The sequence below is a fragment of the Molossus molossus genome, unplaced genomic scaffold, assembly GCF_014108415.1.
Source record: "Molossus molossus isolate mMolMol1 unplaced genomic scaffold, mMolMol1.p scaffold_m16_p_35, whole genome shotgun sequence".
Lineage (NCBI taxonomy): Eukaryota > Metazoa > Chordata > Mammalia > Chiroptera > Molossidae > Molossus > Molossus molossus.
Window position 1 is genome coordinate 541,264 of NW_023425372.1, and position 25,539 is coordinate 566,802.

At 53.2% G+C, this 25,539-nt stretch overlaps 1 protein-coding gene across 1 annotated transcript; it reads right to left on the minus strand.

Annotated features, from left to right (window-relative positions):
• Positions 1-199: 199 nt before the first annotated feature.
• On the minus strand, positions 200-25,298 carry SSU72 (SSU72 homolog, RNA polymerase II CTD phosphatase). The gene is made up of 5 exons (XM_036281481.1): positions 25,150-25,298; positions 14,107-14,250; positions 2,848-2,987; positions 2,325-2,443; positions 200-480 (listed from the first exon to the last, which is right to left on the minus strand). The coding sequence occupies exons 1-5, from the start codon at positions 25,227-25,229 to the stop codon at positions 379-381; spliced, it is 585 nt and encodes a 194-aa protein (XP_036137374.1). The 5' UTR covers positions 25,230-25,298; the 3' UTR covers positions 200-378.
• Positions 25,299-25,539: the final 241 nt, after the last annotated feature.

A 25,539-nucleotide genomic window follows, 5' to 3' on the forward strand; every position in this document is an offset into this window, starting at 1 on the left:
CTGTGAGGGGCCAGCAGGGACTGGGCAAGTGGGGGACTCAGGACAAAGTGAGGACCAGCAGCATGTGTTTCCTGGACAGTGGCAGGCCTCTCCAACAGGCGCTGGAACACCCCAGACAGGGAGGGAAAGGGGAGGAACACGCAGACAGATATGGGGGAAATGAACTGTACACCATGTTTTTATGTTTTGCTTAAAGAAAACAAACTTTACTATCACACTCGTAACAAGGGTGGGGCACCAAACAGGACAGAGGTGGAGCCGCACTACAGCTCGGGTGGGCGCTGGCCCTCAGCAGCAGCCTCAGTCAAAAGGGTTGGGAGGAACCAGTATGAACAACAGGGAGCGCAAGAAGGCTTCAGGCGCAGGCCGGCCGCAGGCTCAGTAGAAGCAGACAGTGTGCAGGAAGGTCCGGCCGCTCTTCTCCTCAAACTCCTGCAGCAGCTCGTCGATCTCATTCTCCATGTCCTCTGTGTGCTGGATCTGGGGGCAGAGAAACCTCTTGAGCGGGGTAGGACCAGGACGCCAGGCCGAGCAGAAGCTGTGGACCTGTGCTGGCGAGACCAGTGCTTCCCACCCATCTGCCATGTGCTACTAGCACAGGTTGCCTGCGGCTCCAAGCCCTCCCCTGGGGGAGCCCAAAGGGAAGAGCTGGGCTCTGGAACCAGGGCCTGCTCTCCAACCCACACCAACTGCAACTACGGGCCCTCGCTCTGCAGACGAGCACTCGGGGCAGGGCTCACAGACCGTCACCAGGGAGGAAAGCCAGCCCGTGTGTGGGGCGGGTGAGGGTGGGGGATGACACGGCACACACAGTCCTGTGCAGGGTGTTAAGCAGCATCTGTGGCCTCTGCCCACTGGCTGCACCAACATCCCTCCCAGGCGTGAGACCCACAAGTGTCCTGGCCGACAACTACTGTCCTAAAAGGAGCAGGTGTTGCAGGGAACAGTCCTGGGGTGGCCCGAGCTGGACTGCAGTCGAGGCCCCTCGCTGCCCCGTCCGGGCCCAAGCAGGGCGTCTGAAGAAGAGCGGCTCCCCATACTCAGCTCTGGCCAGTGCGACCCAGGTCATGTCTGCGACTTCTGGGACATGTCTTCCCTCCAGCCCTCTCTCCGGCGCAACAGCGAATCATGGCCACAGCTGCTGGAGCTTCAGCAGCCACACTGGACCCCGAGGAACACTGGGAATGGAGGCTGTGCTGCGCCCTCAGAGCAAGCCAGCAGGGCGCCCTAGACGTGGCTAAAGCACCTGCTTCTGTTTCCGTCTCTCACAGTAGCTGACCTAGACGCAGGCACCACGGGCAGAAGACAAGGAAGGCATAGGGCTCCTTGCTCGGTAAGAGGAAATATTTTGCTCTGAGCACAGCTGCAGTGGCTGCAAAAGCCCAGGGGTTTTCCACCCCAGGGAGGGCGCCCAGGGCCGCGTGGGGCCAGATGTCTGGAATGACCAGTGGAGAGGACCAGCTTCCTCAGGGCCCTGACACATGGCATCTTCATGGAAGCGAGACACCAGCAGTCACTGCCTTCTACCAACTTAATGCACAGGGTGAATTAGTCGGCTGTCAATCCTAACCTGTGGGCACCGCTCATCACTGCCCGTGACACCCTCGCTCGCAGGAGGACCTGGACCTTCCGCACTCCCTGACCCTGGCCCTCGGGCGCTGCGCCCAGAGCGGACAGGTGGACCTGGACCTTCCGCACTCCCTGACCCTGGCCCTCGGGTGCTGTGCCCAGAGCGGACAGGAGGACCTGGAGCTTCCACACTCCCTGACCCTGGCCCTCGGGTGCTGTGCCCAGAGCGGACAGGAGGACCTGGACCTTCCGCACTCCCTGACCCTGGCCCTCGGGTGCTGTGCCCAGAGCGGACAGGTGGACCTGGACCTTCCACACTCCCTGACCCTGGCCCTCGGGCGCTGCGCCCAGAGCGGACAGGTGGACCTGGACCCTCCACACTCCCTGACCCTGGCCCTCGGGTGCTGTGCCCAGAGCGGACAGGTGGACCTGGACCTTCCGCACTCCCTGACCCTGGCCCTCGGGCGCTGCGCCCAGAGCGGACAGGTGGACCTGGACCCTCCACACTCCCTGACCCTGGCCCTCGGGTGCTGTGCCCAGAGCGGACAGGTGGACCTGGACCCTCCACACTCCCTGACCCTGGCCCTCGGGCGCTGTGCCCAGAGCGGACAGGTGGACCTGGACCTTCCACACTCCCTGACCCTGGCCCTCGGGCGCTGTGCCCAGAGCGGACAGGTGGACCTGGACCTTCCGCACTCCCTGACCCTGGCCCTCGGGCGCTGTGCCCAGAGCGGGCAGCTGGTGTGGATACTCACGCACTGGCAGAGCTCACAGATGAGGAAGGCCCCCAGGGTGGCCTCCTCGTGGTTGTCCTGGATGTCCACGTTGATCACGTGCACCGGCTGGCAGGTCTCCTGCTCCCTGGAATTCAGATCTGACCGGACAGAAGGACACGGGTGTCAGAGACCCTGGCCGAGCATCACACCACCTCCTCCCCAAATACAGCGGTGATTCAACTCAACACCAGGCCCCACCTCGCCCTTGAAATGCGCACCTGCCCAGGGGAAGCGGTCAGCAGCGAGGTCCCTCTCAGAGCACAGGCCCCAGCTCCGCCTCACATGCTCCTCAAGTACCCCGACCCCTGAACTCACACGGTGCTGCCGGCAGCACAGGCAGCCCTGCCCTGACAGAATCGGCCCCAGTCCTCCTGCCAGGACCCTCCCGGACTGCTGCCTGCCCCCTGGGGCCAGGGAAAGGAGGGGTGTGATGAGGGACAAGCAGGACAGAGGGCACCGCAGGCCCCAGGCACACGTGGGGGCACCAAGTCTGTGGGCTCACCTTCCACCACCTGGTCGTACACTCTCTCTTCACAAGTGAGGATCAGGTCAAACAGGTCTTTGCAGTTCTGGAACCTCTCTGGCCGGGGCTTGATTCGCTTATTTCTGTCCAGCATGTGCAAAATGCCGTTCTGCGTGTAGCTGGGCACTGGAGTTAAGGAACTCTAGAGGAGGTGAGCCACTGACCCAGGCAGGCGCCGGGCGCTCTGGACAGGTGCTGCCACAGCCCAAGCCCACTGAGAACACCGTGGGTGGGCAGACCGTCCCTGATCGGCATCAGGATGTGCCTGCCCCAGCCAGCAGGCCACAGCTTCTGGACCAACACAGTCCAGAAAGCAGAGACCGAATGTCAGAGACGTTCAGCCCACCTGCTCTAACTCACCAGCTGCCTTGGTGACTTGTGCCGCAGCACCTATGCTCACATTGACCCTGACCCTGACCCTTCAACAAGGACAACGCCACCCCAGCCAGGCTTAGCAACAGCAATGAAACTCCAGAAACCTGACAGTAACAGGGTACAGGAGTGAAAGGGGACCCAGAACCACTTGAAATCCCACTTCAAACCACAAGGGACAGGCGAGGATGAGAATGAACAGGGCAGCGGGGCCATGAGAGCCCGTCCCTTGGAGCTCAGAGGGACACCCAGGTCCCACAGTGAAGTCTGTGCCAAGTAGGTCAGGGGTCCTCCAGATGGCCCCACCCCCACCCAGCAGGGTGGCTGTCTATCCTTGGGGTCCCCGGGAAAGGACCCACCTCAACAGGCAGATCCCTGAACACGAGGATGGGCCTCTAGGGCCATTCCAGACAGATGGGAACAAGCACCTCGTCAGCGCTATTTCAGAGGCGCAGGTGGGCTGATGCAGGAATTCTGAGTGCTGTCAATGACCCGACTTTTTAAGTCCTTTTAAGTCGTGATGACTTAGTCACATCAGCTCCTACCTTCCTGGATACTGAGAACGGCTTTTATAAAGTGTGTAGGTGGTTTATTGAACAGCTTTAACTTAGAAAACGCTGGACTGTTAGCTGTGCTGTTTTCGCTCCTGACCCTCAGCCCCCTGCACCTCCGAGACCTGCCACCCCACAGGCTTGGCTCTCGAGGACAGATGGCCACCAGGTGCTCGGACCAGGGCTGCAACCATCCTGCCAAGAACTCGCAAAGCTCCTCCCCCCTTCGCTTCACCTTCATTGGGTTAAGTAGCTGATGTCGTAAGTTGAGGAATCAGACCTGACCCACACGCGTTTAACAGGGAAGTAGAACAGTGGCCTCTCTGGACCATTTTCTGGCAAATTCCAGGGCTGTTTGGCCTGGGCCAAGCCAAGCAGGACCAAGGACAGGAGGTGCCCGTGCCAGGAGCCATTTGGGAAGGAAACCATGACCCCCTCCCACTGTTTCACTCCCCAGGGACCCAGAACCACCTGGAACCCCACTTCGAACCCCAAAGGACAGGAGTGGGAATGCAGGGGCAGGGCAGAGGCCAAGGGGAAGCACGTCCCAGGACAAAGCCCTCATCAGGATAAAGCTGGGGCCAGAGTGAGGGGCCGTGAAGGCCGGCTTCTGAGGACTCGTGCACAGGAGGGGACGCGAACTGCTGGAAGCCAACAGACCCGAGGCATTTGGTCAGAGAACAAAGTGTTCCACGAAAATGTCTCCTGGCTGAACAAGGACCTCAAGTGCTGAGGCAGCAGCAGGGTTGGCCAGGCAGCGCCCGCCATTCAGCCCTGAACCGGAGGACACACCCCTGGGGGAGCAGTGGACGCAGGGAGCCGAGAGGACGGCTGACGGCCTGGGCCTGGGAACAACCCCACCCCCATTCCCACACACAGGCACTCCGGGTCCTGGATGGGGGGCTGGCTGAGCCTCCCCTGCAGCTGACACACAGTGAAACATGAGCTGCTGGTTCCAGAGCCCACCCAGGGTTAGGGGCACCACCTACCTGCCCCTAACCTCTGAGCCCCCGGCCTAACAGCTGGTCCCTGAAGGAGCACAGCCTCAGTGACAGGAGGTTCCTAATACAGTTCAGCCTCCTGCGGACCCCACAATGCTTCTGAAGCCAAGACGGGATGATGCCAAGGTTTGACCATTGGCTGTAGGGGACTTCGACAGTCCCCCCCAAACACCTGCTTACAGTGCCAGGGAGCAGGAGCCGTTCATGACGTGGGGGCATTGCATTTGCACCCAGAGCCCCTGGAGGGGATGTCACGCCTCTCCACGGACCATCCCGGAGCACACTGAGGCCAGCTGTGCAAGAACTGTTCTGGCCTGATGTGGGCACCGCCAGCTCCATGGCAGCAGGAGTGTGTGCGCAGGTGGGCGGCAGGAGTCAGGGGCTCGTGTGGAGCGAGGTCTGGGCCAGAGACCCCATGCGCACTCAGCTCAAAGCAGAGGTCCCAGGAAGGAGGGAGGGCCGAGGTCGGAGGAGATGGATGAGCGTTTCCAGAGCAAGGGAACCATACTGGCAGGAGTCAAAAAGGACCAGATGCCTACTGCAGAGGCCATGGGTTTAGCAGCGGGCTCCCACACCCCACGGCCTCAGAGTCCCAGGGATGATAATCAGGGCCTTCCACCTGCCTCCTGCCCCCTCCCAGAGCTTCCCAAGGTGGGAGAGGGGAGCACAGCGCCTGCGCAGGCCCAGCTGGGTAGAGAATCCAAACTCTCAGGACCGGGGCAGGGACAGCCCCGACCCCAAGCCAGGCAGCACCTGCTCATGAAGGGATTTCAGGGCCAGCGGCCTGGCAGCATCCTGAACAGGGCAGGAGCCGGCGCCCACCACAGGCCCCACAGGTTCTCTTCCAACAACAGGGGCTCAGAACCTTTGCCCTGCATCCCTGCCCAGGCTCTGGAGCAGCAGGCTCCCTCGGGCCCTGTGGAATCACCTGCTCAGGTCCTGGCTGGACTGACCGTAGGCGCTGGCACTCCGCTGACAGGACACCTCAGGGCTGCTTTGCAGACGCTCACTGGATGACCCAAGGATCCTTGTCAGACGCTGCCGCACCAAATTCAGGTGTCCCCACTCTGTGCCTCAGCTTCAGAGGTGACCCCAAACCCTCTGCGGTCAACACCCCGAGGGGGACCATGCCAGGGGGAGCCAGCACAGCACTGGAATCCTGTCACCCAACTTAACTTCCAATCTCAAAAAGGTCAAGCCCACTAGGCACAGATTCTCAGGTGCGGGGAAGATTCTCAAGGGCACTGTGGCTCAGAAATGCCCAGAGGTGCACCCTCCCTCGGGGGCCACCACAGCAGCCACAGGCAGTCCAGATGTGCTGGGCTGCACTGGGTCGGGGATGGTACCGAGGACAAGGCTGCAGCCTGCCCTGCTCAGGCACACACTCCCAGGGAGGGGCCCAGGGCCAGGCCCCCTCCCCAACCCTGGCTCTCACATCGCGGGCAGCAGAGCCCCATGCCCGGAGGAAGCGCAGGGCAATGCCCCAAGCCCACAGCCACCATGAAGAGCAGTCCCAGCCCAGGAGGTCCGACTCCTGTCAGTGGCTTCCTCGTCTCTGGTGTCTTCAGGAGTCCTCCAAGACCCGTTAGCCTGGCATGCCTGACCAGGGGCTCCTCCCTGCAGCTGGAGCTACTTGGGCACCCAGTGGGTAGAAAGTTCCCCAACAGGGAAGCTGCCCCAGCCCATCTCAGGAACAGCTCAAGTACTTCAGTCAAACTTTAGGATTATTACGTAGGAGCAACGTTTCTGCCTTCACTTTCTTTTCTTTTAACCCTCACCCAAGGACATTTTTGCATTTATCTTCAGATAGAGCAGGAGGGAGACATGGGGGAAGAGAGAGAAAAAAACATCGATGCGAGAGAGAATGGCTGCCACCCACATGACCCCAACCAGGGCCTGGGGACAAACTGAAACCGAGGTACATGCCCTTAGCGGGAACCGAACCTGGGTCTCTCTGGTCCATGGCCAATGCTCTAACCACTGAGCCAAACTGGCCAGGGCTCTGCCTTCACTTTAATTAGCACAAGCTGAATGGGGCCCGTGGTCTGGCCACCTCTGAGATTCCAGGGCCAGGTATGCTGGCACCCCAGATTGTTCCCAGCCTGGCGTCACCCATGAGTCCTCCTCTTTCAACCCCTCAAAAAGCTTTCCTGCCCGGCCGGTGTGGCTCAGTGGTTGAGTGTCGACCCTGCACCAAGAGGTTGCCAGTTCGATTCCGTCAGGACACATGCCCACATTGTGGGCCACATTCCCAGTGGGGGGCATGCAGGAGGCAGCCAATCGATGTTCTCTCTCATCGATATTTCTCTCTCTCCCCCACCTTTCTCTCTAAAATCAATAAAGAAAAATTTTAAAAAGAAAAAAAAAAAGCTTCCCCGCCCTGGGAGGGCTGCACCCCTGAATGCCACTGCAGCACACCCCAGTCCCCACCGTCCGTCCAGTCCTCCAACACTAGCTACGCGCTGCAGGCCAGGCCCCCCTCGAGCTGACTGGGGAGAGCACGCCGAGGGGAACCGCACGTGTGAACCACTGCAAAGCATACCCAGTGAAGACAGGCGTCACCTGGCCCATTGAGAAAGGCCACCACCCCCTCCTTCCCACTCCTCCCGTGAATGAGCAAAGCTGCTCAGGGACCCTGCCCACCCCCTCGTCACAGATCCAGGTGACACCCCAAAGGGCCTGTAAGCAGCCTGCCCACCCTACATTTTCCCGGCAACACACGGAATCAGCAAGGATACGAGATGTTTCCCAGGATCACAGGCCTTGCCCAGCGGCTGCCGGCCGGGCCCCTCCCCCCCTCCTGAGGAGGCGCTGAGGGGAGTCACATCCTGGGGCTGTGCTGTCGTCCCCAGGACAGAACACAGCCCATCAGCTGCTGGAGGACTGGCACCCGGGGCAAGAGCCTTTGGGGAGCTGTTGGCACACTTGGGGGAGAAAGGCAAGGAGCAAACAGGTTTGAGCTGGGGACCCTCTGAAAGGGTTGTGGGGACAGCGGGGATACTCGGACCACACTCAGAACCACTGCAACAAAGGCGTTCGAGCCAGCGCTTCTAACAAATTCACACTCACTCACTTCTGTGGTCAAAGCTGTTCTGCAGCCCTGGCCGGTTTGGCTCAGCGGTTAGAGCGTCGGCCTGCGGTCCGGAGAGACCCAGGTTCGGTGTCCGCTAAGGGCACGTACCTCGGTTGCAGTTTGTCCCCGGCCCTGGTTGGTCATGCAGGTGGCAGCCACTCGATGTGTCCCTTTCACCTCGATGTTTCTCTCTCTCTCTCTCTCCCTCCCTCCCTCCCTCCCTCCCTCCCACTCTATCTGTACAAAAAATGGAAAAATGTCTTCGGGTGAGGATAAAAAATAAAAAAGCTGTTCTGCAAAGTGCACAGGCTGTGCAAATGAGGACACAGGACCCTGACGTCAGCTCGGAGAACCACTGGGCACTGCCCTGCTGCCCTGACATGAGGCTTGGGGCCCGCTCTGGCTGGGTATGCCAGGGCCCCACACCACCCTGTCTTCAGGCAAAGAGATGCACTTTCAACACACCTGGGGTCAGGACCTCAGGTAGGGGACCAGGTTTGTCTCCTAAACCTGGGCAAATATGTGAAACAGTGAGCATGGCCAGGGCACCTCCATTATGTCCAGACCCACAAGCGACCCCCGGCAACTACCTCGGCCAGTCAGCTCTGCTCAATTTGTGGCACTGGATCAGAGACGAGCAGGTAAACATCAGACACGACAGCTACTCTGAGCTACTCTGTGTTACCTGAAACATCTCAAACCAACAATCTATATTTTAAGCATGAAGTGTTCTAAAACCTGACAGCTTAAATATTGGCAAAATTAGATCCCTCTTCCTCTTGGAACCATCATCTGGTTTGGGAACACAATTGTTTGTTAAACAAACACCATTTTAAAAAACTGCTTAAAAAGAGCTGCCAACCAGGACGACCCAGACGAAGTCACCTGGAGCAAAAGCAAGTGACAGCTCGACGGCTGGAGCAGAGCGCAGGCGGGCAGCGCAGGTCCCGAGGGCAGGACGCACCCGAGGGCAGGGCCAGGAGCTGGCAGCTGCTTCCACCCACCGAGCACAGCATAAGACAGAGGACCAGTTAGAGATAAGTCTGATGAGACCCAAAGAAAATGTTTCTAGGAAAGCCCAGTGGCCATAGTTACAGTGATGGTGCAGGGGCCTGAGAGAGAGGGTGGACCCCTCTCCTGCTGCTGTGCCCACTGACTGACTGTATACCCAGGACGGAGGTCAGGAAGCTGTGGGGATTTACAGTGTGAGAAACCACTTTTATTTTTATCTTTTATCTCAAGACAAGAAAGAAGTACACAGTGCAAAAGCAGGCATACATGTAAATTAAGCCAAGGCCTACAAGACAATGAAACTGAAATGGAAAAGAATAAACAGTTAAAAATTTTAATTCTAACTCCAAAAGTGATGAAAGAGCCACAAGAGAAAGGTGTGCTGGACACAGGCTCCTGTGCTCAGTCTCATATTTGCATTTCAAATCCATGTACTAAAACCTGCTAGTTTGGCTCAGCAGTTAAGACCATCAACCTGCAGCCCTGGCCGGTTTGGTTCAGCGGTTAGAGCGTCGGCCTGCGGTCCTGAGAGACCCGGGTTCTGTTCCCGCTAAGGGCATGTACCTCGGTTGCAGTTTGTCCCCAGCCCTGGTCGGTTGTGCGGGTGGTAGCCACTCGATGTGTCCCTTTCACATCAATGTTTCTCTCTCTCTCTCTCTGTTCCTCTCTCTCCCTCCCACTCTACCTGAACAAAAAATGGAAAAATGTCCTCAGGTGAAGATAAAAAAAAAAAAAAAAGACCATCAACCTGCAGACAGAAGGGCCTCAGGTTCGATTCCTGGTCAAGGGCACACACCTGGGTTGGAGGTCCCATCCCTAACCCATCAGGGTCATGTGAGAGGCTACTAACTGACGTGTCTCTCTTTTGCATCCATGTTTCTTTCTCTCCCCTCCCTCCCACTCTATTAAAAAAAAAAAAAAATCGCCCTGGCCGGTTTGGCTCAGCGGTTAGAGCGTCGGCCTGAGGTCCAGAAAGACCTGGGTTTGGTTCCCACTAAGGGCACGTACCTTGGTTGCAGTTTGTGCCCGGCCCTGGTTGGGTCGTGTGGGAGGCAGCCACTTGATGTGTCCCTTTCACATTGATGTTTCTCTCTCTTCCATGCTTTCTGAACAAAAAGAAAAAAAGGAAAAATGTCCTCAGATGAGGATTAAAAAAAAAAAAAAAAATTAATGGAAAAATATTCTCGGGTGAGGATTAACCAAAAAATAAAATAAAATCATACTATTTAGAGGTGGGCTTTTACTTGCTTTTTAAGGCAAATGGTTTTGTAATTTACAAAGCAGTTATCTACTGAAAGGTTTCAAAAGGCTCTGAGTCTGCTGACAGGCCAGCCCATCCTCCCATGACCCATGGATTCCATGCAGCTGCAGGCTGGTCATTCTCGCATTAGAAGAAACTGCCAATGTTTTCACCAAAGGTTCTCCGAGTAAGTTCAAGGTCCAGCCAGGTTCCTCAGTGGAAGCTGGAAGCCCTGGGGAGCCTGGCCCCGGGAGTTACACTATGCCAGGACAGCGGCGAAGTTTAAGCTGCTTTATAGTAACAATGGCTTCATAGCAAAGGGAAGAAGAAATTAAGTCAAGAGAAAAAAGGTGGACTTAAAAATGGACAGTTTGAGCCTGGCCAGTATGGCTCAGTAGTTGAGCATCAACCCTTGCACTAAAAGGTCACTGGTTCGAATCCCGGTCAGGCACATGCCCAGGTTGTGGGCCAAATCCCCAGTGGGGGGTGTGCAGGAGGGGGCCAATTGATGTTCTCTCTTATCAGTGTTTCTATCTCTCTCTCCCTTCCTCTCTAAAAATCAATAAAGGAAAAAAAAAAGCTTAAATGGGCAGTTCGAGGCCACGGATGTCATGGAGGAACCCTTCAAATGCCAAGAAATGGAACAAATAAACTAGGCCTCTGTTTCTCAAAAAAACCCACCAACAAAAACAGTTCGGGCGGGGGGAAGGGGACCACTTCTAGCTCTGGCCAGTTCTGCTCAGTGGTTAGAGCATCGGCCCACAGACCAAAGAGTTGTGGTTCGATTCTGGTCAAGGGCACATACCTCAGTTACAGTTTGATCCCTGGCCCTGGTTGGGGTCGTGTGGGAGACAACCAGTCGATGTGTCTCTCTCACTTCGATGTTTCTCTCTACCCCCGCCCCCTCTATCTGAAGACACTTGAAAAAATATCCTTGGTAAGGTTTAAAAAAATAAAGCAAAACAGTTTGATGTGCTTTACAAAATGAACAAACCTCGAAAGCAGCGGTCAGACCATAGGCCGTATGACTCCACCTACGGCAGCCGCCCAGAAGAGGTGAATCCAGCCAGAAGGGGGACAGTGGCCACAGGCTGGGAGAGTTGGGTCATGGACAGTGACCACTACGGGTGTTTACGAGACGACAATGTTCTGAAGCTGCCGTGACAGCAGTTAACAGCCGTGTGACGGAACCACCAAGGGGTGTGCGTTGAGTGGAGACTGTGTAGCAGCACAGAACCTCCTTTATGAAACCGGAAGAGACCTCTGGTATGTGGAGGGACAGGTGAACTCGGATCTCCGGGACTACTAGCAGACACCCGAGGAACATGGCAGAGACTCACTGGCCTGGCTTCACAGAACGGGGAGAACCACTGGTGCAGCTCTGGTTTAACAAAGCCCCCCGTGCCCCCAGCCCCAGTGCTCTCGAGTTCCCGGAGGCAGGCTCTTCGAGGACTGAAGGCCAGTGCTCAGCCACACGAATGTCACCACAAGCCCGAGGCAGGGGTCCCTCAGCCCCTTAGGTCCTGCTCCTGCTGGTGGAGGGAAACCCAAACCAAACCCAGCTTTGTGCCGTTAGCTATTAAGTCCTTTGATCCTAACAGGACTGCTGGCCAAACCTTACCAAAGGTCAGTTCTCAGGAAGACCGAGAGGCGGCACACACAGGACCTGAGGCCCTGGCGGTGAGCAGATGGCAGCAGGAAGAGCCTGCAGGCCACCCCCAGAACCCTGTCATTCTCTACAGAAAATGCATTCGCTGAACATTGTTTATCTTCAGGTTACATTTAAATTATTTTCCTAGCTTTCCACTACAGGTTATAGCTGCCACTTCTGCAAAAGCCCATCAGGTGTTCTGTTCCAGACCTGGGTGTTTGGCTCTTAGCTACATGAATCATGAGCAAATGAGGAAACAAGCAGCCTGTCCCATCGCTAATCAAGTATCCCCTCCCCCATGTCCAGCCCCTCCCCCTCCCTTGCACTGGCAGTGCAGTGACCCCTGGAGAAATGTCCCTCCATTACCCACCAAGGGCTGCCCTGGGTCAAGCCGAGTACCAAGCACATGGCTGTTCTGCCCTCACCCTTCAGGAGACAGAAATTTCACCCAAGTGAAGCCAATAAATCAACAAGTGTCCCTCCCAGAACTTTGTGAGGGGCAATCAAGAGAGAAGGGACTTTCCTACATAGGGTCCCCAGGAGGCAGGTACTGTTGGTGAGTGGGCACAGTCAACCCCCCCCACCCCCAGCACAGCAGAGGCGTGCAAAGGGACACATGCATGCAGTTGCCTTTGGCATGGATGCTTTGTGGGGACACTCTTGAGTTCTGAGAAGTGGGATTCTGCTCCTTGTCTGAACTATCAGGGACACATCCCTCCTGTGTGTCACGTGCCAGTGCTGGTGTGGTAGGCCATCTGCGATAACCGAGGGGCACGCAGGCACCGTCCCTGCTCTCACTTCTGCTGGGTGTGGGCTCAAACGTGAATGGTGCCGACTGAAGGATGATCTTCAGAATCGGCCAGTGTCTCGAGATAAGCTGAACACAGCACACGGAGTTTACAATTCAAGGGAAGAAACCTGGCGTTAAGACCCCAGCCCTTTCCAGGGGCTGCTCCTCGGCCAGCCAGAGCTCCGCCCTTCTCACCCAAGAGCACGAGCAGAGCAGCTGCTCCAGCATGTAGACAGGTCACAGGTGGTGACTCGCCAGAAACACTTGGGAGCTTTGCCCAATGCATGTCCTGGGGCTTCTGAGAAAGGAACACAGGAATCTGGGGGGCGGCCACCCAGGGCACTGCACAGAGCCACCCCGCCTTCCACAGCCACCCACAGAACCCAACTGCCCGCTGTGGCACTGACCAGAGATGCCCGTTCACGCGTAACCAGGGAGGATGGAGCAAGGGGCTCCGCTCTCATTAGTACCAGAACCTTTCGGCCACTCCAGCTAACTAATCAACAGATGTACAGAAAACATTGTGGTTTATTAAAACTTGCAAGCACAATACTATGGAGACCAAGGTTCCCACCTGGTGTCAATCCCCCTCACCTGAAAGAGGTCTGGGTCCCACCTGGAGAACCACAGGTCACTCACAGTAGCAATGGCAGGCCAGGAGTCTCCAGGCAGCACAAGGCAATCAGGTGCCCAGTCAAAACTGGCCAATGATCATCTTAACTATACACAACTCGGTGTCACAGTCACTAAAAATCTTTTAACTGCCTCTTCTTTCACAAGTCTTTTTGGGGGGCTAATCCTCACCCAAGGATATTTTTTCCACTCATTTTGAGAGTGGAAGGGAGGGGGGAGAGAGAGAGGGACATACACCCTGACTGGGGTCAGGGATCGAACCTGCAACTCAGTACATGCTCTTGACTAGGAACTGAACCCGACACCCTTTGGTGTGAGGGCCAACTCACTGACTGCTGAGCCACACCGGCCAAGGCTCTTCCGTGGGTGGGTCTTAAGCAACAGACCAGCCTGTTCTGTCTCAAAGCAAAGTTCTCTGAAATTACTCCTAAGATGCTCCCTCTGCTTGCACATGAGATCCTTTCACAGACGGGACCCTGGAGACATCCCCAGAGGTGGGTGCAGCTGCCACCCCATGTATCAGTGCACACCCACAGGCACACACCTGCCTGCGAAGGGAAGCAGGCAGCCCCCAGTGAGAAAGGGAACGATTCTGTGGTGTCCACCTCCCATCTAATCTGTGTAACATCATGACTTTGTCACCATGGACGTCACATGTACGCCTGCGTGTCCCGTGTCCGCAGCCCCGGATGGTGCCAGCCTTGCACTGTCCAAGCAGCACAGGAACACACACCAAATTCTGAGACGAGAGGAGGCATCTGCATCGCACGTGCTGACTCAGCACAGCACGCAGCAGCGGCCACAGTCCACCCGCCTCCCAGCCTGACATGGGGGTCAGTGTGATGACTGTGTCACAGGTCACACCTGCCATAGACAACCACACTGGGGTCTGTAAAAGGGTAACCAGTTGGGATACAGTTCCTTGTCCTTCCTAAGGAGGTCATTGTACATCTGGTCATATGTGGTTTTGAAATCATAGACATTGGGCTTGTCGGGCGCAGGCCCTGGAAGCTTCACGTGAGTCCCTGTGCCGAAGGACCGCACACTGAATCCCCGTTTGCTGAAAGACACAAAAGGAGACAAAGATCACAGTTGGGTTAAATAAGACACACAACCCTACAAACAAGGGGCACGAGGTGGGAAATAAACAAAATTAGTAACTTCATCAATACTTGAGAACATGTTTTTAATCCTTGACTTGAAATAGCTGCTGGGTGGCAAATGGATGAGCTTCACAACGAGGAAAACCAATCTGGCTCAGATGGAGTTGCTGGGATGACTGGGAAGCCTCTGGACAAGATGCTGACATCCAGGTGTCCAGCTGTGAAAGCTGTTGTCACCTCCACCCAACCCCTCACTCCCGGTGTACCTGTCACCAGCTCTAGGAAGGTCGCAGAGATGCAGCAGCCACACCACCCGGAGCCTATGGGTCCACCCACACACAGGGCACTCACCGCCACTGAGAAAGGGTAGCCCACACTCTGGAACCCAGAACTGGTAAGAGCACAGCGGAACGGGAGGTGGACGACCAGCAAACCAAGGGCCAGACACCTCAACGGTGACATTTCCTCCTTCTGGTCGCCACTACAGACCCTGACGGGAAGGGAGGCCTGGCAGCAAGGATGTCCGCAAACACGCGCTATGACCAGAGGGCAACAGCCCAGCCACCAGGCATAGACATGCCGACGACCTCGTCCCATATCTGAACCCGTTCCTCACCCACTCAAACGACACACACAAAAAGGAATTTTGTCGAAGCACCAACATGCCCGAAGAAGGCCATGGCCGTGGCCGTGGGACCAGCCATCCTCCAGGAACCAACGGGAACCCACTGCCTGCTCGACTCCACACAGGTGGCCATGGTCACGGAAGGTCGGCTGGTACCCACTACCAAGGAGGTCACATTCCCCCAAGACGGTCACAAGTGAACACAGCAGGGACCACGGCGGCCTCACGACTGACCACTGCCCCACAAGAGCTGTCCCAACAAGCCACTTGCCCTGTGAGTGCCTGGAAGGCGCCTGCCTATGCTCCACAGCCGAGCAGCTGTCTAATGCAGAAAATGTACATCATCAAAGAGTGAATCACTCCTCAGACCAACTTTGCGTCTGCATGGTGTGAAAGCCCATCAACCCAAAGCCTCCTCCAGAGGGCAGGAGGGACTCAGGGGAAAGCAGGGCGCCCAGAAGTCCACACAGCACCAACTCACCAACACTTCACCTGTGTCCAGGGCTGGGTTTACCCTGAGGACACAGGGTCGGGGCCAACTAGTCTGGGGGCTGCCTCTCTAGCCAAGGGCAAGGGAAGTGTGCTATGAAAGAACAAAGACCCACAGGAACAAGACCACAGCTCCCCAAGGACAGGACGTGCAGCCGAGGTCTGTGCCCAGCAGAAGGCAAGGTTGTCCCTGCGGAGGATGCAGCCAGGCCTGGGCACCCTACTGAGAGCTGAGAAGCATGTGGGCTGAAGGTGTGGATTAACCAGGAGGTAACACTTCCAGCCAGGTGAGCCGGTGACCAGCAGTGACCTGAAGTGTGAAAGCAGCTGCTCACACGTCCCCGAACCACTCTGGATCTGTGTCCAGAGCCTGCACGTCTTCCACAACACCGACCTTGCAGCAGCAGCTCTGATGCTCTCAAACAGATCATGTGAAACCGCCCACAGGACACCCACCTCACTGCGCTGTGTGGACATTACAAACTCAAAGTCTGTGGCAGCCCGGGTCAATTAAGTCCAAGGACACGGCTTCCCTACAGGTTCAGGTGACAGTTAGCATTTTAGCAATACATATTTTCACTTAAGGTATGTTCGTTGTTGTTTTAGACGTAATGTTACTACACACTTTGAGACTACAATACAGTGTACACATGCGACTTATATGCACTGGGAAACTAAAAACTAAGTGACTCTCAGTCGCTGAGGTTGTCTAGAACACACCCCACAGTATCTCAGGTGTGCCTGCAATGAGTGAACTGGGCATTTTAGAGAGAGAACTCTTGGGTAAGAGTAAGAAATCAGCTTCCCAAAAACCCATTTCCAAAGGGGTCTCAGCCCTGGTCGGTTTGGCTCAGCGGTTAGAGCGTCGGCCTGCGGTCCTGAGAGACCCGGGTTCGGTTCCCGCTAAGGGCATGTACCTCGGTTGCAGTTTGTCCCCGGCCCTGGTCGGTTGTGCGGGTGGCAGCCACTCGATGTGTCCCTTTCACATCGATGTTTCTCTCTCTCTCCCACTCTACCTGAGCAAAAAATGGAAGAATGTCCTCGGGTGAGGATAAAAACAAAACAAAACAAAACCAAAGGGGTCTCAAAAATCATTCTGGGCAACGAGCCCAACAAAAATGTGCAAAATATTCACTCAGATACAAGTTCATGCATCACCCTTTTTAATTTTTAAATCCTCATCCGATGGTATTTTTCTATTTATCTTCAGATAGAGTGGGAGGGTGAGAGAGAAACACTGATATAAGACACACTGATTGGTTGCCTCCTGCACGACTCCAACCAGGGCCAGGGACGAACTGCAACCAAAGTACATGCCTTTGACTGGAATGGAACCCACAACTCTTTGGTCCTTGGGCCAACACTCTAACAACTGAATCAAACCAGCCAGGGCTGCATCACGCTTTTTTAAAAAATTTTTTTCCGCCCTGGCCAGTTTGACTCAGCGGTTAGAGCGTTGGCCCATGGACCAGAGTCCCAGGTTTGGTTCCCGCTAAGGGCACGTACCCCTGTTGCAGTTTGTCCCTGGCCCCAGTTGGGGTTGTGCGGGTGGCAACCAGTTGATGTGTGTTTCTCACATTGATGTTTCTTTCTCACTTCCTTCTTCTCTCCCTCCTGCTCTATCTGAAGATAAATGCAAAAAAATGTCCTCAGGTGAGGATAAAAAATTTTTTTCCTTTACTGATTTTCCAGAGATGAAGCGGAAGCGAGAGGGATAGAAACATCGGTGAGAGAGAACATGAACTGGCTGCCTCCTGCATGCCCCCCACTGGGGATCAGGCTCACAACCTGGGCATGTGTCCTGACCAGGAATCAAACCAACGACCTCTTGGTGTATGGGTTGACCCTCATCCACTGAGCCACACAGCCGGACTGCATCATGCTTTTTAAAAACTAATACTTTTATATAAAACAAACATTAAAAAAAAACAAAAGCAACAACAAAAAATCTTCAGTTATTTCCTTTTGGTAATTTCTTTGAGGTATTTAGCCAGAATGAAAGAATTTATTAGGTCCTGTTTGGTTAGCAAAGTTGGTTAGTGTCATCCCAATATGCCAACGTTGTAGGTTTACATACAAGAATCTAGCAATGGCCCTGGCCAGTTTGGCTCAGCGGTTAGAGCGTCGGCCTGCGGTCCGGAGAGACCGGGATTCGGTTCCCGCTAAGGGCATGTACTTCGGTTGCAGTTTGTCCCCGGCCCTGGTTGGTCGTGAGGGTGGCAGCCACTCGATGTGTCCCTTCACGTCGATGTTTCTCTCTCTCTCCCTTCCTCTCTCTCCCTCCCACTCTATCTGTACAAAAAAATGGAAAAATATCGTGTGAGGATTAAAAAAAAAAAGAATCTAGCAATGAATGGATAAATAAGTGGAGCAACAAGTCAATGTTTCTTTCAATAAATAAATAAATAAGTAAGTAAGTATTAAAATTAGCCCAGCCCGTGTGGCTCAGTGGTTGAGCATCGATCTATGCACCAAGAGGTCGCCAGTTCAATTCCTGGTCAGGGCACATGCCCAGGTTGTGGGCCAAATCCCTAGTGGGGGGCATGTAGGAGGCAGCCAATTGATGTTCTCTCTCACTGATGTTTCTCTCTCTCTCTCTCTCCCTTCCTTTCTCTTTCAAATCAATAAAGATAAAAAAATGTATTAAAATTAGCCTAACTCACCCTGGCTGGTTTGTTCCGTGGTTAGAGCATCGGCCTGTGTTCCAGAGAGACCGGGGTTCAGTTCCCGCTAAGGGCATGTACCTCAGTTGCAGTTTGTCCTTGGCCCTGGTTGGTTATGTGGGTGGCAGCCACTCTATGTGTCCCTTTTGCGTCAATTTTTCTCTCTCTCTCTCTTCCTCTCTTTCCCTCCCACTCTATCTGAACAAAAAATGGAAAAATGTCCTCGGGTGAAGATAAAAAAAAAAAACACACAAAAAGACAACAAAAAAAATTAGCCTAACTCTTCAAATGAGCCCAGGCACATCCACTCTTGAAATCATTGATGAAATAAAACATCCAGTGAGCATGTCTTCATCTGGCCACAGTGAAAGAGTTGTGAACCCCAATGGTCTACATTTCAAACACAAAAAACCTCCACTTCTCCTGGTGGCAGGTGAGCTTTCCAGTCCACGTTGACTCAACAGTATTTCCTGGAGCATGCTATATGCTAGGGACACAGCAGTGGTTAAAACGGACCCAAATCTCTCTCCTCAGATGGGGGGGGTGGGAGGTGGTAGTGCTGGCGGCCAATGAACTCCCAGCACACAGGACAGTGAGCAGCACGGCAAGGAGAAGGCCATGGGGCAAGAGTGGAGGTGACAGGTGTGGAGACTCTGGGCCGGGTCAAGTGTTTCAGGTTGGAGAACGGCAGGCGTGCCACCTAGAAGCAGCCGCCGGGCTCCCAGAAGGCTTCAGGTAGAGACCCCAGGTGGGCCTTTCCCTCCACCTACTGCAGCCACCCAGATCTGATTGGCCGCCACCCGGCAGGGCCCATCTCCTGTACTCATCACATCACGTTGGGTCTGAGGTTTGCACTAGATGTCCAGATGGAACACTCTCCATTTCAGCCTACCCGTATCCCCAAAAGTACATCTCTCCAAGATAACCTGGCCCAACCTTCTACCCAGTGGCCTCTGACAAGGCTCCTTGTTGGCTTGGTTTCTGTCTGGAGGGAACTGTCTGCTGCCTGTGCTCACCACTCTCCCGACTGTGTTTCAAAATAAAATGAAATGCAGTTTGTTCCTCTCCCAACAAAATGTTCTCAAGGGGCAAAAAGGCTACTTAGCAACAGAAGCGCTGTTTCTTCTTAGCTGGTGCAACTGATTTAACTGCCCATCTTGTCAGCGTGACGACGTTTCTTATAGAAAAGAACTGAGTGCTAGAATAACACTTCTAACAACAGGCTTTGTCTCAAGGGCCAACTATTTCCTATGTTAAACTAATCTTCCAGACAAGGATTTATCAAATGTCTTCATGAGTATCAAAAATCTTGCATAAAGAACTACCTGCCCTGGCCAATGTAGCCCAGTACACCAGGTTCCGTTCCCAGTCAGGGACCATGTGGGAGGCAACAGATTTATAATGTTTCTCTCTCTCTCCCTTCCTCTCTCTGGGATCAATTAAAAAAAACAAAAAAACAAAAACAAAAAAAAACCAACAACAACTGAGGTTCCCACCAGAGCTTCACTTGTTTAAATAAAAGAACCTATCAAAGAAAATGTTAAAGAGGGGGTACAGAATTATTTCCATTGTTATCCAATAACTGAAGGTAAAATACTAACATTAAAATGAACACCAATTCTGGTATGCTAAACAAACCTGTGGAGGTAAATTAGCAGCATGACTTAACTTAGCCATTGCTGCCAGTCACTTTCAGACAAGTAAAAAAAACAAACAAAACATAAAATGAATACCAAAAAGAATGAGAAAATGGTACCTTTCTACCTTCTGTCGTGTGACCACTAGTCTAACATAAAGCACTACTCTGCTAAGACTGAAGCCCTAGACCCACTGGCAACCGCCTACGAGCACAGCCTGTGAGGTCAGTGTACTCACCTCATGGCACCTCCACAGGTAAGTCACTGCTCCCCAGCCCCATCTCTAGCTACCTGACCACATGCTCACAGAGCACAAATCAACTGCTTCCTAGTTATCACACCTAAACGCCTACCTTTAATTTCACTGTGAAACACCCAATGCTGGGAAGACAAACTTCTGAAAAACATTCCAATAAAATTGGTGTTCTCTCTAGCAAATTGTGGGCCCTAACCACAGTTCAATAAAGCTTTTCTAGGATTTATTTTATTTTATTTTTATTTTTTATCCTCACCCAAGGATATTTTTTTCCATTTTTTGTACAGATAGAGCGGGAGGGAGAGAGAGGAAGGGAGAGAGAGAGAAACATCGACGTGAAGGGACACATCGAGTGGCTGCCACCCGCACGACCAACCAGGGCCGGGGACAAACTTGCAACCGAAGTACGTGCCCTTAGCGGGAACCGAACCCAGGTCTCTCCGGACCGCAGGCCGACGCTCTAATTGCTGAGCCAAACCAGCCAGGGCTAGGATTTATTTTATTCTTATGCTCCCACAAAGCCAAAAATGAAACTGAGCAGTTTCTAAGCAGATCTGTGCCTCGAGCTTGTGACAACTGTGCCATTCAGATCGCCTGGTTGGTGCCCTGCCTAGACATCCCCCCTCCAGGCCCTGTTCCTCGACCCTGGCTTCTCACAGGCCACATTGTTCTGCTGGCCATTGTGGGCACCCACCCCTCCACACAGCACCAGCACCATGACCATCAATGTGCTTCCTTCCAGGACCAACACAAGGACTCACTACTAACCTGCTGCACCTGCTTGACCCCACCTGCTCTCATGTTACATGAAGGCTATAGAGAAGACCCTAATGCAGGAAAGAATGGTTTAGCTGCTGGAGTTGTAGCCAAGTTTGGTCCACCCGGTTTTGTCTCAATGTTCACCTTCAAATGGAACTCTCCACCCTCTATCCTGCTTCTGAAGACAAAAACATGCGGTCTCTCAAAACCCATGAATGTGAGCTTGGTCCTCTGCCATCTCAGTACTCAATTTCAGACCCGTTCCCCTTCCCACGTGGTTTCTACCCCACTTTCTTCACATTTTCCCAGAACAAGATGTCACAAAGGCCACAGGGCCCAGCTGACCCTCCCGGGTAAGAGGTTTCTGGAAATGTGTTCAGACCAGATGTGTTCAGCATCTTGACTGGGAGCATCCTGTGCCGAGCATCCTAGGTCTGGGACAGGCCAGATGTGTGACTGCACAACCTCAGGCAGTCCTGAGACACGTCCCACCTGGGAGGAGGCCCGAGGATCTCTCTCCCAGTGTGGCTTGGATCCCAAATGCTCTAGTCCTGACGTGAGAATTTGAGGACCCCACCCCAAACCAGAGAACCACAGGATATCACACACAGAACCCCCACACACACCCTGGATCCCTCCTTCAGCCCATGTTTTTCCCCATCTTGAGCCTTGGTTCTGTTGCTCATCTACCATGACTAAAGTCCCCAGTGTCACTCACAAGCAGGGGTTTCTTGCTCTGGGTGGTGTCCCCTCCTCTCCTGTGTGAGTGTGGGCATCTAAGAGCTGACCAGGTGACAGCAGGTGGGGTTGGGAAAACACAGAGACGCTCGAGAGATGGACTGTTTCTCCCACATCTGCAGCTACTCCTCATCTTCCCCAAACCACACAGCCAAGGAGTTGTGATTGAGAACTCTGATAACTCAGCTCAGTTATAGAGTCTGTCTTTAAAATTTGTTTTGAATTGCTACAATTTAAAAACGTAACTCCCTCAAATCAACATGCCTCTTAACATCTAGGAGGCAATTTGGAAGAAATATAATTTTAAAATTGGCTCTAAAGGGAAATCTTAATCCATAGAGTACAAAGAATAGGAGTCTCTGTGGAAACATAAGTCTTCCAACACCCTTAAAAACCTAAAGGTCCCCCAGGACTGGTATTTGGAAAAAAAAAAAATTAGTCTTCAATAATAATAAGAAATCACCCAGGGAACATTCTGACTAGCTCTGGAAAGTGCCAACATTTATTATTACTTGTACTGAACTTCTCAAAAGATACAGCCAAGCTGATTTCCAACAGGGCAAAAATAAAATAGGGTTTCACTGATAAAGTGCCTACAGTGTGTGTTCAGTTAAGTGCATTCCTTTTAATATTTCACTTCAGAAGTTTTCCAATGCATCATTTGTTGTATTTGTAACCAGAATGCACACAATTTTCTTGCCTTTTACACTTACCACCCATTTCCCTAAGCTTTCCACAAACATCAGCTGTAAGGCCCAAGTCTCTAACCTGATTTTCATAAGCTCTCCTAATTGTAACAGAAAACCTTCATATAAATTTCTTAAAGATGCTTTTAAACTCTGTAAAAAATAAAAAATACATAAAGCCTTAATTAGTTTTTCAAAAGTGAAAATGACATGAAAAGGTGTTCAATTCGCAAAGCAATTTTAAAACTAAGGGAAGGTGAGAGCCATATTTCTGCTCTGGTAGCGTGATAAAATTGTGAGGAAATGAGAATTTTATAAGTATTTTCTGAAAGGCAGTCTGGCAAAAATGTATGAAAATGTGTACCTTTGACTCAGCAATTCCACATCCGGGAATTTATGCTAAGGAAATAACCAGAAAAGTGTGCAGTTGTTCACATGGCACAAGGATGCTGACATTGTAAGACTGAAAAATAGAAAACCTAACTGTCTATGAATGGGAGACAGGCTACAAGTCACCATGCTCCCCCCCCCCCATCCCTCTGGATCCCTGGGCTCAGTTCACAACCACCGGCCATCACTCCACAGGAAGATGTATTCAGATTCAATACACCAAAACGAAAGTGGGCCCTGGCCAGGTAGCTCAGTTGGCTAGAGTGTCATCCCGATACATCAAAGTTATGGGTTCTATCCCCAGTCAGGGCACTCACAAGAAGCAACCAATGAATGAATGAATAAGTGGAGCAACAAATCGATGTCTCTCTCTTTCAATAATTATAATTTAAAAAGAACGCAGAAATAAGGACTGAAATCAGACTATGTTCATAATATGATGTGAAGAGAGGTTACAAAGCTTCATTTTGAACTCCCTTAAGTGTGGGTATTAGACACAGAAAAACGGTATTTAGAGTGATCTTCATCTTCTGTATTTCCTACAGTGAGAATTTTGCAATAAGCAAACACTATTTTAACAAAAGAAAACACCCCCCAAGTAGGTATTTTAGAAATTAAAGATTCATGTATAAAATAACCTTACGTGTTACCCTAAACTTACCTCCTTTGTCCTCATTCTGAGGCTGTCCTTTTGATGAGTAAATTTGAAAGATAGTAAACAAAAGAATTCCTACTCTGGCTCTTTTCACCCCGCTTTCCACAGGAGACCCAATGCTGTGCTAGCTCCCACCACTATGAACTAGAAAGGACTTGCTATCTTTTTTTTTTTTTAATTAATTTTAAAAAGAGGAAGAAGGGAGGAAGGTGGGGGAGGAGGGAGAGAGAGAAATGAAGGGAGGGAGGGAGGGAGGCAGGGAGGGAGGGAGGCAGGGAGGGAGGGAAAAAGGGAAGGAGGGAGGGGGAGAGGGGGAGGCAGGCATGGATAAATTGTTTCACTTACATAGGTACTCATTGGTTTTTTGTGTGTGTCCTGACCCTGGACCAATCTGCAACATTGGTGTATCTAGATGCTCTAACCAATCCCACCAAGGCCAGGACTTGTCATCTTGTAGCCACTTGTCCCAGGGAATCAGAAAGGCATGACTTTGAAACTGATTTGCAACTAACCAGGTTGCTGCAGATAATTTTTTAAGTTTTCCTTTCCCAAGATTTCACCCCAACTTTGTTATGCACATACCTATAGCAGAAGGTCTTAAAGGATCACTATCCAGAACCAGCAGGATGAGGTTGTCTCCATAGTAATTATTATTCTAAATATATTAAATCTCATTTTCCTTGAGTAATTTTCCAGGAGTGTGAACGTTGCCTTGTTTTGCTTAAATTCACCAAACTTTAAATGACTGAACACATAGATGCAACTGGGAGATGTGACCCAAACATAGTATAATTCCAACACATTTCTAGTTTTAAAATAACTTCACAGTTTAAAAACTTAGTTTAAAAATAACCTTCACAAAGACGACTTAGGTTCAAAGCACATCACATTCTACCAAAAAACGACATTAAGTTAATAGTGTGGACAGCGTGGTGGATGTTGGGAAGAATCAAACTCATAATTAGCAGATCAAGGCCAGACACCTCCAGCTTCCTAAGAAAATCAGAGCGTGGGGGAGTCTCTACTCTTCCAAGCACGCAGGAGGGCCAAAGCAGGACTGACGAGAGCAGCCTGGCACTGCTGTCCTTGAATGTCCACATACAGAAAACTGTGGGAGAAAAGGCAGTTTCAACTGTTTTACTAACCATGTTGATGTGCATACCGAACTTCAACAATAAGACAAGCGATCAAGGGAAAAAAAAAAAAAACAGCAGAATTAACTTTCACTACACACACAACACCAGGGCCACAAGAGAGGCGTTAGTATTCCAATATAAACCAGTAGTTCCAACCCGACTGCAGTCCAGAAACGACCGCCTGGAGGCTTTCAAGGGGATTGGGAGAGCTTTTTACCTGTCACCTGAAAATGTCTATGGGAGCAAAGACACAAATTCACGAGGTTAATAAAATAGGCCGTTCCCACCCCCGCCACCCCTCCCTTTCAAGCCTCTTCCTTCCTAAGGGCCTGTCGTGCGGGTTTTCCAGCAGGTCTGAGAAGCGACGACACGCCCCGGGGACAGCCGTCAGACACTCACTGCCATCTTCTAGACCCTAATCTTGGGCTCGGGCTTCTCGCCTCCCCGATGAGCCTTTTTATCTCAGACCCCGTTTCCAGATGCACAGACATGCGTGCAACGTGGGCGCACAGAGCGCCGGCCTTCCGATTTACTAGGGCCTTTGGCGCTCGCGACACCTGGGAACCTTTGCGCTTAGAACCTGAGTTTTCCCGCGATGCTGAGCACACGTGGGGGCTCCGCGCGGCCGACCGAGTCCTGTCCACCCCTCGCAGCTCTCGGTACCTGGAGCCAATGAGTCTGGACCGGGCAGCCCCTCGGGCTTCCTTCGGGGGCGACGCCGCCTCTGCCCAGCTCGGGTGGGTCAGGAGGGCCGGCCGGGCACCGAGGGCCGGCCGCTCGGGTCCCACGGGGCGCGCTGGGCCAGGGCGGAGGCCCACCTACCTGAGGATGTTGTGCGCCTCCATGCTGCGGTTCTGGTTGCTCGAGCAGACCACCGCCACCCGCAGCGGCGACGACGGCATGGCGGTGGCCTCACCGTCCGCGCCCTCCGGCTCGGGGCTCCCACCCAGCCGCGGCTCTTCCGCGCGGGCAAGATGGCGGCCGCGGCTCCCGGAAGTCATGACGCGAAGCAGCGGCGCCGGCGACGTATCGCGTCGGGACGCGAGGCGCGGGCCGGTACTCGGCGTTCCGCAGGCCTCCCCGCGCGGTCTTGGATCCCAGGCAGCCGGCGGAGGGAGGCCCACTCCACGGGCGCCGGACTGGAGAGCACGCCTCTGCTCCGGGTGTGCGCAGGCCACGCCCGCGTTCCTCACAGCAGCTACTCGCCGACCC

Bases quoted from the DNA above. Each gene is read 5' to 3' on its own strand.
- SSU72 (XM_036281481.1), bottom strand. From the start codon at position 25,229: ATGCCGTCGTCGCCGCTGCGGGTGGCGGTGGTCTGCTCGAGCAACCAG. The intron at 2,444-2,847 runs GTGAGCCCACAG...CTGTCCGGTCAG, and splicing joins GTACGACCAGGTGGTGGAAG to ATCTGAATTCCAGGGAGCAG. The intron at 481-2,324 runs GTGAGTATCCAC...CTCTGCCCCCAG, and splicing joins TCTGTGAGCTCTGCCAGTGC to ATCCAGCACACAGAGGACAT.